Source organism: Parambassis ranga, chromosome 19 (assembly GCF_900634625.1).
Source record: "Parambassis ranga chromosome 19, fParRan2.1, whole genome shotgun sequence".
Lineage (NCBI taxonomy): Eukaryota > Metazoa > Chordata > Actinopteri > Ambassidae > Parambassis > Parambassis ranga.
In genome coordinates, this window is record NC_041039.1 from 15,836,582 (window position 1) to 15,848,762 (window position 12,181).

Below are 12,181 nucleotides of genomic sequence, written 5' to 3' on the forward strand. Positions count from 1 at the left end.
TAAGCCAACTGTTGATTATCAACCATCTCCCATCGTCTCATTAACCACATCTTTGCTGACATCCAGTGGCCGTGCCCATTCACAGCACAGACTAATCTAATCTACTCACACATGTCACCCATTACAGTGACAGTAATCAAACATATTTGCCTGTTGCTTAACATTTAATTCTTCTTTCATGCTTAGAAGCTACATGTGCAGGGTTCGACCTTTTCTCCCCAAGGCAAACTTTAAAAAAAAAAAGAAAAGTAAAGAAAAAAAGTGGCTCCCCTTTCTAACAATAGAAGCTTCTCAACCTAACCAAAACATGTCTCTTGGAGCCAGACGACACGCTTTCATCACAGGAGCCCTGAAAATATGTCCACACATACTTCTGTATCTTATCTGTGCCTGTGTGTGTGTACATGCCAGGACAAGAGTGTAAAAGGATGTGGGTTAATCTTCAGACGATGAACAGCCGACGTTTGATAGCTAATCCCTTGTCAGGCCCCATTAGATGTCAGGCATTGCTAATTGAACAAATCCAGCCGGCACAGGCTGTGTATCCAAAATACACACTCATGCTCTTTTAACAACAAGTTCTAACCCACAAAATACTGTGTAGGTATGTATGTGAAAATTAACACAAACTGCCAAGACTTGATGAAATCTCTTAATAAGCACGTCAGTAGACAGAGAGCACCGTGTGCACACAATCTGGCTCAGACCGTTTGCTACGAAGGTGAAGTACCAGACAAATCTCTTAAATTCACTTGTGACCCTGCTCTTTGACCTCGCTGTCAAGTTCTTGGTGTCTCTAATCTGATCGTCCCTGACCAGGCAGGCCCCGCCCTTTAGGCTTTAGCCTCTGAGCTGACGTTTATCCCAGGATGCACAACAGAACCTCCTTTCTAATGTATACAGGGGGTGGGGTCAGTGTGTATGTGTTGATTTTGCTTTGTTTACACCTAAAAGCGTCGATCTGTCTTTCTGAATGCTGATTTTAGGCTTTTGAGAATCAGAGATGCTGCGTCCGTCACGAGTCAGCAGGACATGGAGGCTGACCGGAGAGCGGCTGAGGATTTGACAACAGGTCAGTCACCTAATGAGTAGCATGTAGAGTGTGTAACAGCAAAGATCCCCTCAAGAACATACACCTAGTCGGTCAAAAGCAAACATGCTCTTTCAAGATGACTGGAGAAGAATTCAAGAAGAATTCTTTAGCTTTTATATTTTATAAATGCAAGAAACAAAATTATAATGAGTATTTTCAACTTTTAGATAAGTCTAGAATCCATGTCTGCAGCAAGAAAAGTCAGAAAAAAACAAGACCTGAAGAGAACTCTGTTGTACTGGTCTGCCGTCTCGGACTGGGGAAAGCCCAGCAGGAACCAATTTAAAGGGGATTTGGGGGAATTACAGGACAGTGTGTGTGTGTGTGTCACGTAATCTCTATTCTTCTCTATAGTAAGGCTCAGTGTGGCCACTTCTTTCATGCCATGGAAAATGATGAAATGATTGATCGTCTTTCTTCACTCAGACGGATCTGTTTCCTGAGGTCAAGGAATGGCCGTCACAGAACTGAATCATAGGACTGTGGTCTGTACACTGCTGGTCCACCTATGTCTGCACACAGTCACAGGTACAGCCACCTCACTGTCAGTCCTTCAAAGATTTAGCCAATGAATGCATCACAAACCCTTTTGCGTATGTGTTTGACATAGGAATGTCAGGCTGGGCCGGATGTTTGGACGGTCAGGATGTGTTTGCATCAATCAAGGAAAATAGCGTATGGGGAGAAGTTGTTGCTGAACTGATGGATGACACTGGCATGGAGGGAGTTCACTGGAGTCTGGACGGAAAGGACGCTGATTGGTTCTTTTTGGATGAAAGAAGCATCCGGCTGAACGCGTCAGCTGACAAGATCCTTGATCAAGAGGTAATGACTCAGGACCTAAAGAGCTGATCATAGAGTTTTTGTTGCTTTATCATAATCAGAAATGATAGACTTTATGTGTACAATCCCTTTAGTTGCGGCTGCTGCTGCTTGTAACACACTGTCAGAGACTGAACCTCACAACCTCATCCTGGAGCCAAATGCAATCTTTCCTCTCGTCATCCTCTTCCCAGCCAGCTGTCTTACATCATGGCAGCTGTCAATGGGTCAAACAGATTAGCTGTCCCTCTGTATGTCCTGCTGTCTAATTCTGTTACTCAATCCTTAAAAAATACATTTATAATGTACTGACTACAAGTCTCAAAATGACAGTAAGTTAGTCCTAAGATATAAGACCCCGGCGGACATCGATAGATAGTCTCAAAGTTGTCTTTGGAGACCAAAACAGCTTTTTTCCATGTACCAGGCTGTTTATACCTCTTAAGGTTGGGTATTCAAGCACAGATATCTATGGGTATTGACTCACTTTTAAATCTAGCCTCTAGTGGTCAGTTGTGGAACTGCAGCTTTCATTTTAGCTTCAAAGGTAGGGTAGGAGATTTTGAAAACTCAGTGAGAGTCAGGTAGATTTTGAAAGTACGCGCAGGGGCGCCTCGTAGGATTGGCTGATGTTTTTAGAGTTTTATAGCTTCCACAGATGATTAATATGCTTTGCTTTAAAGCGAAACTGCCGAACTAATTGAAACTCTATTTACTATGTTAGAGCAGTAGCTAGCTAGAGCTGAAGATCTTTGCCTTAGCTGTTAATCAAAACGTAACATTTAAGCCACAATTACAGCTCTATACCTAGCCAGCTATACAGTATATAGATATTATCAGCCCATATATTGGCAAGTTACAAAGCTCCCAAACTCCAGTGTCAGTCCAGTTTTGAATAAAAGATCCAGGCATTTTTTTTTACCTTAGATGTACAAATAACACTTTGCTGATATTCAGTGTGTGGTGTGTCTTCGTCTCTCTCTCTCTCTCCCTCTCCCTCTCTCTCAGCTCCTGGGTCCTGTCCTAATGGCTGAGTTATCATGCTATGAGGACGACTTACTTCAGGTAGACTTCCTCACATCATCTTACACAATTTCTCAGTGTGCCATTCCAGATTCAAACCTGTGTAAGCATATGTCATGTTTTTGTTGTAGAGTGTGTACAGGGTCATGGTGGAAATTCTCAATGAGAATGATAACTTTCCAGTCTTTGCAGAAGACACGGTCCAGTCTCTTATTATTAGTGAGGTATAATGCTTTCACATCACGCACATATCAGTGCACACAAACATAAAACTTGGAGGTTTACATTCTGCGTAGTCTGTCTAAAATGTTTCTCCGCCTGTCTGTGTGTTTTCCAGCTAACTCCAGTCAACACTGTTGTGTTCACCGTCCAGGCCACAGATGCAGATAATGACAAAATCATTTACTCAATTGACCAGACATCAGTAAGTCCTACCTCTCCAATTACATCATAAGTAAATAAAACACAAACGAGCACTCCATCACTGTGGTTATGTGTTCTGCAGCCTGATGCAGAGTACTTCAAAGTTGATCTACCAAACAGTGGAGAGGTGATGCTGTCCAAGCCTCTGGACTACGAGACCAAAACTCTGCTCACTGTCACCATCTACGCCTCAGTGTGTATATTTAGTTCAGTTTAGTATTAATTTATTTAGTTTTATGTGTCTACATCAACAATGCTTGACCAGCATAATATCATTGACTTTATCTCAGGAAATGAACACAGCTGAGCGCTTCAATACCAGCACCAACATCACCATTACTGTTCTAGACGGAGATGACCAGTACCCACAGTTCCTGCCCTGCGTGTTGCTCTTCCAGGACGAGTCCAGCCGGGTCTGCACCAGCCCTGTGTACACAGTCAACATCACAGAGGGCGAAGAGGTCTCTTCAGGCTATGTTAAAAATGCCATTGTCTTATTATGATCTACTATTTCACATCAAACTATGCACGATTCTGATTAATTTACTGGATTTGATTTGATTTGATTTGTTGTATGTCATGTTGCAGGACATTGTGTTGGACTTTTCTCCTGGTCCCATTCATGCAGTGGATGGAGACAGAGGCCTCAGCTCTTCAGTCAGCTACGCCATTCTCTCAGGTACTATTCATGTAAATAAACTGCACCATTTACATGTGAATGTAAGTAACTGTGTTTATGTTTGTGGCAGGAGATGATGAAGGCCATTTTATCATGGACAGAGAAACAGGGGAGATGAGACTGACGCGGGGGGTGACAGACAGACTCACAACTCCAGAGCTACATCTTCAGGTCATGGTAGGCTCACATACTCACAGTAAGAGTGCTTCCTACACCCAGTATACTTTATAAAGTATAATGTATCTTTACACTGTCCTGCAGATGAGATACAAATATATATTGCTGTTAAAACCAAGAGTAAGGATCCTGTGCACTGCTGGAGCAGTGAACGAAAGTGAATGACAAGAACATGGAGATACTTTTGTTTGGAGGACCTTCCCAGTTGGCCGACTGTGCTGCTGTGCTCTAGATTTTACTTTTGACATTGGTCAAAAATTGACCTAAGGTTCCAATGGAATTTAACCCTTACTACACCCAATGAGAATCTTCTGTGTGTGTGTGTGTGTGTTGGGGGGGGTTGTCAAATTATTGATGGGGACACGTCACCTCCGTCCATGCCAAACTCGCCCTTAAGAAATTCTCCACCAGTAGCGGTGTGGTGCACTGTTGCCTCACAGCAAGAAGGTTCCTGGTTTGAATCTGGCTGGGACCTTTCTGTGTGGAGTTTGCATGTCTTCAACCTGCAAGGGTTTTTTCAGGTACTCTGGCCTGCCCCGACGCACCAGATGTGCAGGCTATACATTAACTGTTGACTCCATAGGTGTGAGTGTGACGGTCCTGGAGTAATACATCATACAGGTTATCTGTCTTATATCACCAAACACTTGCTAAAGCAAGTAGATCAGCTTACTAGTTGCTGCTAGAGGCACCCAAAACACGATATAAAAGGTGAGGTGACCCAATCTTAGCTTTGGCTGCCTCACATCTTAGAATCGCCTACTTGTCCAGATTAGAACAGCTGAAACACTTGATACATTTAAAACCGTCTTAAAGACTCAGCTTTTATCTCTTAAGTTGAGTTGAGTGAGACACCTCTCTTTTCTGTAGTGTACATGTCTTTGTGTGTTTAATTTTGGTATGTGTGTATTGTATGTTTGACATTTGTTGTCATGCGTCTTGTCTTTGTATTTATTGATCATATACAGCACATTTGTCAGCCCTTGTTATTTTTAATTGGGCAATATAAATACATTCACTCTGGACTGACAATCTCACTTCTCTGCTTTAATGTGTCTTGCCCCCTAGGCTTATCAGGACAACGACCCTAGGAAGTACTCTGTGGCTACAGTGCTGGTCCGGATCCTGGCTGTGAACAAGTTTTATCCAGAGTTCGACATGGCTGAGTATCACGGCTTTGTAGCTGCACGAAAGAGCTCCGCCTCTCTCGTCAACACTTATGGCAGCAAAGCACTAATGTTACACGTACAAGACCAAGACTTCGACCATGTAAGCACACACACACAGTACACTAATAATGCTGAATGCACAGTGTGATTCTAGATTTAAACCTCCTTTCCCCCCCACAAACCGACAGGGTTTCAATCCCCTGATCCACCTTACCTTCAGTCCGTCTTCCAACCACACAGACATCTATCAGGTCACACAGCAGGGGCTCCTGATCGCCAAGACCCATCAGCTCAAACCAAAACAGAAACATGTAGTAGAGGTCAGCAACACACTTTACATTGTTTGAATAAAGAGTGTCAACTAATATTTTGACTTTTTAATTATGGAAGACCGGAATTATAATAAAAGTCAACATAAATTCTAGGTAATGGCTGTTGACCAGGAGTCAGGTGATTCCGCCTTTGCTACTGTACTGGTGGAAGTGCTAGCTGAAGGACAACTAAGTAAGGACAACAAACACTCACATTTATAATATTATAACAGTCTGTTGAGCCTGCAGACCAAAACAAACCTTTTGTCTCTGTGCACACTGCAGTCCCTCTTAGTCCGGGAGACGACCACCTGACAGGCTGCACAGTGGGCAAAGCCCTGTTCCTGAGCATGGTGTTCATGACTGTACTCGGATGCATCTTGTCTATGCTGATGTGGCTGAAGAGAAAACTTAAAGGAAAGAGGAACCCACTGGAGAGAGGCTGTGTGGCCCAGGGCAAACACCCCAATGTGGTAAGAGCTGTGACCACAGTCCATGTATCTGATTTCATTCATTCAATGTTTCCTAAAAGAACCTTGTGTGTGTCTCCCACAGAGCTTACGCTGGTTTCAGCTGGTGAGTAATGTGTTTTCTATAGAAGTTCATCTTTGTCTGTTGTTTTCTAAACAGCATTCACACACAAACTATAAAACTTGAAATGGACCATGTGAATCTGCCATTAAGATCAGAAACACCATAAAACCAAGGTTTAAGACATGAGACAACTTTTAAGTCTGGAAAACAGTTGCCCACATTGTAATTACCTCAGTCACTGTAGACGGCCTCATCTCTGTTAAACAGAAGAGTTCTCTTCTTCCAGATGTTCACTTCATAACTAAGGTTTCTCTTCAGGTGAGTCATGGAGGCGGTGCCATGCCACAGATGGATGAAGATCCCTACAGAAATGAAGAATACGGAACCTGCAATCCTTCCTTCAGTTTCCAAGACAAAACTGGCACCCACACCCATCAAGACCTCCCCCACAGCCAAGCACCCATTCCACCAATAACAACTGCTCTGCCCGACACCAGCTTCATCCCCACCGAGGCTGCCTGCAGGCCCCTGATTTCCAATAACAACGCCTCCACACCAACCAAAAGCTCCTGCAGTTCACCCAGCTCTTGCCCCGTGGCTGTGGATCTGAATCTCACTCATACAGCTCAAAATTCTGCTCCCCCCGAAGAAAACCCCTGCTTACCACCTGACCCTACTGACATGCAAAACACCCCCTCCCATGATGCCACTCCATCTTCACCTTCATCTAGTCCTGCTTCCCAGTCCACCAATGACAACATCGACCCCGTCACCAGCCCCTCCTCTCAGGCCAGTGTTCCCTGTAGTCACACCAGAATCGCTTCAGCAGAAATAGACAAACCCTTCCGCAAACCTCGTGTGAAGACACCCCCATATTCACCTCTACTTACCTCCAAACAGACAAGCACACCCCCATCCACCCCAGAGCATGACCTTTTAAAAGCCACACTTGTACACATAGATACATCTCCCCATGACACACCTCCAGAAACACGACAGCAAACCTCAGAGACTTTCAGCGCAGATGCAGACGAGCCTGCCACCTTACTGGACCACACAGACCCATCAGGGCATGAAGGTACGCACAGTCCCTCTCAAGACAGAAGGCCATCAACAAACTCAGGAAATACCCAAACTGGGGTGGGGGATGAGAAAGATGGTGCAGACAAGAACAGTGAGGGTGAGGATGAGTTGGAGTCAGATGAAGAAGAGCTGCTAAGAGTGATGGCTCGTTGTAATCCTATATTTATCACATTTAGTAAGTGATGTCACTAATATATCGCAGGCACCAAGAGCGATGGGCTGGACCACAGGGAGGTGGAGCAGGTAAGGTGAAGAGGAAAGACTCAGGCTGTGGACAGCAGACACACCAGCAAGCAAGCCAGAAGCACGGCAGCCATGGAAGGACGTTCATGAACTATATATACTCTACGTAAACAAAAACATTTAACAGCACCAAGTCATGATGACTAGCCTAGATAACATGACTTAAGTTAGCATTTAAACACACATTTAGATTTGTCAAGGATAGTCCACATTCAAACACAAAAAAATAGCAAAACTATTAATGACATTGTATTTTTAAAGATAAAAGTGCTCTGGCACTGTGCATATTTTAGAAATAGCTGCAGAGACTCACATAGTGTACCGCTTGTTTTGCCTACTCTACAAACTGCCTCAGCTTTTTTTTGTAAACTCAGCCTTTATATCAAACACTGAGTTAAAAGTACTTATTAAAGCGTTGGACTGGTATGCCGAACCGGTGGGATGAGCTTTGAGATGAGTTTATTAAATCATTTTAAACAGAAAACTTCCTGTGCTTCTCATTGAACTGAATGGACACCAAAAAAAAAACAACCATCTGCTCCACAATGGACAAAAGTTAAGAAACTCTCCTCAGACCAGCATGTTGCCATAAACTGGAAGATGCTAGTGGTGATTCTGAGAACAAGAATGACAAGCAGCAGTACATTTTTATAAATAAAAAACTGAGTGTGATCGATTCAAGAGTAGGACAGGAAAGTCATTGGACCGGAGTGGTGAAGATAAATTGTGATATGCCTGCAACAACAATCCAGAGATTAGAGGGTCAATGAACAGAAGGAACGCAGGAAACGGAGCCTAAAAAGGAAAAAAAGTCAGTCACTGTGACGGGTTAAGGGGGATTCTGATGAAACGTGAAACTTTGCAACTGCACTTAATTCATGGAAAGTTAAAAAAAACGTGCCAAGCTTAGCAGTTTTGCTTTCTCCCGAGTATAATTATAAAAAACACTCTCAAAGCTCCAACTTTATTTGTTTTTATTGAGACACTTCTCAATCACAAAAACTGGACCTGATTGTTAGAGCGCTCCTTTTGCAGACCAACAACGTATTTACAGTAAAGTCACTAGTGAAAGGCTTGTTGCTGCAGTGAGCCTGTAAAAAAACATTATCATACCATAAAAATTATTAACAGTGGTTATAAATGGTGGTAGTAACAATACAAGCATAACAAACATATTTTAGAAGGGAGGAAGGAAGCATTGTTTTTTTTTGTTTTTTTTTCTTCCCCAAACTGCTTACGAAATAGGACAAAGATTTTTTTTTTGCTTGGCACACAAATGAGTTGTTCAACTCAAAAAATGACAGCAACAAAACAAAGGGAGGAAGTCAGAATATACAGTATGTACACACCCAGGTCACATGCACACACACATACTGTTGAGGTGATAAGAAGAGAAAAGAGGAGGCAGTTCGAGGACAGAGCATCCATTAAGTCCCTAAGTTCATACTGATTTCTTCAACTGACCCACAACGCAAACTGCCCTCATGTAGGACGCTTAGCCTGTGTTTTTTGAGGACCGGTATAGCAAACACAGCTTGGTCCCACCTATGACGCTGTATTGCACTAAGCCAAATGGTCTCCATTGTCACTGAAATGCAGCTTGTTTGCTCCAACTATTCTACAATCCAGCATAATAATCTGTAATCTGTAAAACAGGCAAATCTAGTGTTTTTGTTTTAAGCCAATTACACACACAGCTTTAGGCTTCACAGTACAGTGCATTCCAAAAAATCAAGCAGCGCAACACACTTAAACTTCTATTAAAAGGCAGCCATCTTATAAAAATCATCATTTCTAATGAAAGTGTGTCGAGTTTGTTGTGTTGAAGTAGAGCAAAGGGTAGCGATATATATCCCAATCTGTGGCGCAACTCAATGTGAAGTCAAGCATGAACACAACTCAGAATGTTAGTGTGTGTGTGTGTGTGTACAATGAGACACATTCAAGAAATCAAATAAATTACTGTCCGTGGCGTCGGATTAGCTGAGCTCATCTTGTCTAAAGTAACTCACATCTATTGTGGTAGGAGTTAGGCGGTACACAAGAAGAGCGCAACAGTCTTAGGAGGCAGGTGGTTGTTAAAACTCGTCATGTCGAGTCAGAGCCTCCCCGAAGTCTGTCGCCTGGCTGCCCACGAACAAGTCGTACTTCTCAACAATTTCTGCCTTGGTCAGGCGGCCATCCTGTTGAGAGAGTGAATAGAAAGCACAGTCAGCATTGTGTCTGTGTCACAGATACTTTGTGTTGCCATTATGTCACAACAGATATTTTCACATATTTGGAGAATTTGTTTTTGTCCCTAGGTGCTGGTATACATCTCTTGATCACACCATGACTTTTTAGAGAATCTCTGCATTATACATATAACACACACTTGTGTATTACACAAGATGATTTGGCAGATTTTGAAGGAGGATGTCCACAAAGGCCTTATCAGTCACACACTCACCGACGTTCCACTTCCCCCTATACTCAGCAACAAAGCAGGAAGGAAACATTTCTGAAGAAAAACGACAATACGCACTTTGTCTGCATCAGACTCGTAGACCAGATGCTTGGCCTCTGCCTCAGCATGGTCGTAGTCGCTGGGCAGGATCCAGTCTCTCGTCTCCTCCTTGTCCATCTTCCCATCTTTGTTTTTGTCTCTGAATTCGGTAAACTGCTCCCTCTCTGTTTTCACCCACTCAGGCTCTGAGGCATCTCCATCCTGGTTGTACATATCGCCTACAGCACAACAAGACAGGGGCAGGCTGAGTGTTGATGAAAGAGCAATGTTTTCCTATACGGTAGCAGATACCTACAGGCTTTATGGACTCACCTATGTACTCATCCAGGTCAATTAAACCATCCCCATTCTTGTCAATGTCTTCCATAGTTTCCTGTTGAAGAAAAGAAGCATAGGGCAGTGAGAATGGGGGTGGGTATCACTGTTTAACACCTGTGTGTGTGTCACTCACCAGCACCACAATGTCTTTCATGTGGTCATACTCCTCAGGGTGGAGGAAGGCTGTGAATTCCTCCTTGTTAGCTTTCATGTCATTGTTCTGGTCAGCCATGTTGAATCTCCTCTCATCACGAGCCATCATCTGTCTGTAGCTGAAGCCATCATCTGGGTCAGGTTCATCTATAAATCAGTTTTAAAATAAAATATACAGCTTAACAATAATTAAGTGCTATATCGGGTGTATAAAATGAAAAATTGTCTGTAGTTATACCAAGAATGTATCCGTATGTGGCGTTCTTGTACTCTTCCCAGGACACCACTTCATCCCCATTGAGGTCATGACTCTTCCACTGTCGATCCACATCATCGTAGATCCACCTCTTCTGAGCATGCTTGATCCACTTCTTCATCTCCTCAACAGTCACGTAACCGTCTTTATCCTCATCTATACGTTCAACCAACATGCTGCAGAGAAATAATCCAAAGAGTTTAAGAGTTCTGTATATCTACACATGTCCCAGATACCTGAGGAGTGAAAGAGCTGTTCTTACCCGAGCCTCTCCTTGCTTTCCTCTGGAGTGAGCTGATCAAAGGTCTTAGCCTCTTCTTGTCCGAGAAAGGCTTCATGGTCATAGTCGAAGTTCTCTGAATCGTCATGCTCTCGGTTGCTGAGAGGTTCGTCGTGGTGAATGCGATCTTTCTTCTCTGTGGGTTTGCTGGTGGCATAAACCACACAGAGAGCAAAGCACATAACCAGTGGCCGCAGCTCCATCCTGTGTTTGTTTAAAGATGCTACAGGGATTAAAACAAACAAAAGAAGTCAATACGAAGCTGTGGTCATTGGTCCAGCTGGGATGCTTTTCATTGAATAAAGTCACTGTGCCAGTAGTTTAGAAGGAAATACTCCTATGGCTAATCTTTTCCAGCTGATGCAATCCCTCATCTCCCTCAGCCTCTAACACTTCATTGCTCCAGACCAAACCAAAACTTATTTTGCCAAGAGCTTGAATGTGACACATAGCTTTAATTATCAATGACAATCTGTCACACTGAGCAGTAGGTATGTAAACAGACAAACTAAACATTGTTCTCCCATGAAAGTGGCTAAATGTTTTCTCATACTAAGTTAAGAGCATGAAGCAAAAAGAAATTAGCTTTTTAAATAAATCTCACATCAAACATTAAGAGAGAAAATATTAAGAATATCCGAGGCGACGGATTCACATTGAAATAATGCCTCATTCATCAAAAAATATTCGATTTTGACTATTACTATCTCCTGGATGCGACACATAGCAAGAGTTTCCAAACCATCCAGACCCAGGTTAGGAACTGGACTAGCTAACCCAGCATACCGCTACTTTCTCCATCTGACTAGCGGGTTCACTCGTCCAGCGCAGATAAACACGGATCAATATAATCACTTAAACTACGTCTTTCATTATACTCGCTATAGCACAAACACAGTTCATTCACTTTTTTTCCCTATTTTACAATACATACAATTTACAAGAACTCACCGGTGTCTGCAAGGGAAGTTAGTCGCTGCTGCCTTAGGCCCTCCCTTCGGAAACACACCCATCTACTTCCTGTGCTAAAACGCCATCTGACCAATCAGCTTCCAAAACGCCGAGTGTGATGTCGCCATTTCATTGGTCCACTTCACAGGAGCACCGTTGA

At 43.1% G+C, this 12,181-nt stretch overlaps 2 protein-coding genes across 3 annotated transcripts; one reads left to right on the plus strand and one right to left on the minus strand.

Annotated features, from left to right (window-relative positions):
* The first annotated feature begins 1,545 nt into the window (after nt 1–1,545).
* LOC114451689 (cadherin-related family member 5) lies at nt 1,546–7,497 on the plus strand. The gene is made up of 15 exons (XM_028430483.1): nt 1,546–1,621; nt 1,704–1,918; nt 2,924–2,980; nt 3,070–3,162; nt 3,276–3,362; nt 3,444–3,554; nt 3,652–3,822; nt 3,950–4,040; nt 4,111–4,217; nt 5,286–5,486; nt 5,575–5,706; nt 5,812–5,890; nt 5,983–6,170; nt 6,253–6,273; nt 6,550–7,497. The coding sequence occupies exons 1-15, from the start codon at nt 1,546–1,548 to the stop codon at nt 7,495–7,497; spliced, it is 2,577 nt and encodes an 858-aa protein (XP_028286284.1).
* A 1,336-nt stretch (nt 7,498–8,833) lies between these two features.
* calub (calumenin b) lies at nt 8,834–12,129 on the minus strand. Of its 2 annotated transcripts, none has more exons than XM_028430342.1 (7): nt 12,022–12,129; nt 11,053–11,293; nt 10,773–10,966; nt 10,515–10,681; nt 10,376–10,436; nt 10,082–10,281; nt 8,834–9,740 (listed from the first exon to the last, which is right to left on the minus strand). In XM_028430342.1, the coding sequence occupies exons 2-7, from the start codon at nt 11,271–11,273 to the stop codon at nt 9,636–9,638; spliced, it is 948 nt and encodes a 315-aa protein (XP_028286143.1). In that variant the 5' UTR covers nt 11,274–11,293; nt 12,022–12,129; the 3' UTR covers nt 8,834–9,635. The 2 variants fall into 2 exon arrangements, with proteins under 2 accessions (XP_028286143.1, XP_028286144.1); XM_028430343.1 differs by having other exon boundaries at nt 12,005–12,024.
* Between the last annotated feature and the right edge of the window lie 52 nt (nt 12,130–12,181).

What these genes read in the sequence shown, in the direction of transcription:
- LOC114451689 (XM_028430483.1), top strand. Translation starts at nt 1,546, where the DNA reads ATGGCCGTCACAGAACTGAATCATAGGACTGTGGTCTGTACACTGCTG. An exon ending in ATGAGGACGACTTACTTCAG is followed by an intron (nt 2,981 to 3,069) that starts GTAGACTTCCTC and finishes TTTTTGTTGTAG; the next exon opens with AGTGTGTACAGGGTCATGGT. An exon ending in CTGTCACCATCTACGCCTCA is followed by an intron (nt 3,555 to 3,651) that starts GTGTGTATATTT and finishes ACTTTATCTCAG; the next exon opens with GAAATGAACACAGCTGAGCG.
- calub (XM_028430342.1), bottom strand. Translation starts at nt 11,273, where the DNA reads ATGGAGCTGCGGCCACTGGTTATGTGCTTTGCTCTCTGTGTGGTTTAT. An exon ending in TGAAAGACATTGTGGTGCTG is followed by an intron (nt 10,437 to 10,514) that starts GTGAGTGACACA and finishes TTTCTTCAACAG; the next exon opens with GAAACTATGGAAGACATTGA. An exon ending in ACGAGTCTGATGCAGACAAA is followed by an intron (nt 9,741 to 10,081) that starts GTGCGTATTGTC and finishes CTCTCTCAACAG; the next exon opens with GATGGCCGCCTGACCAAGGC.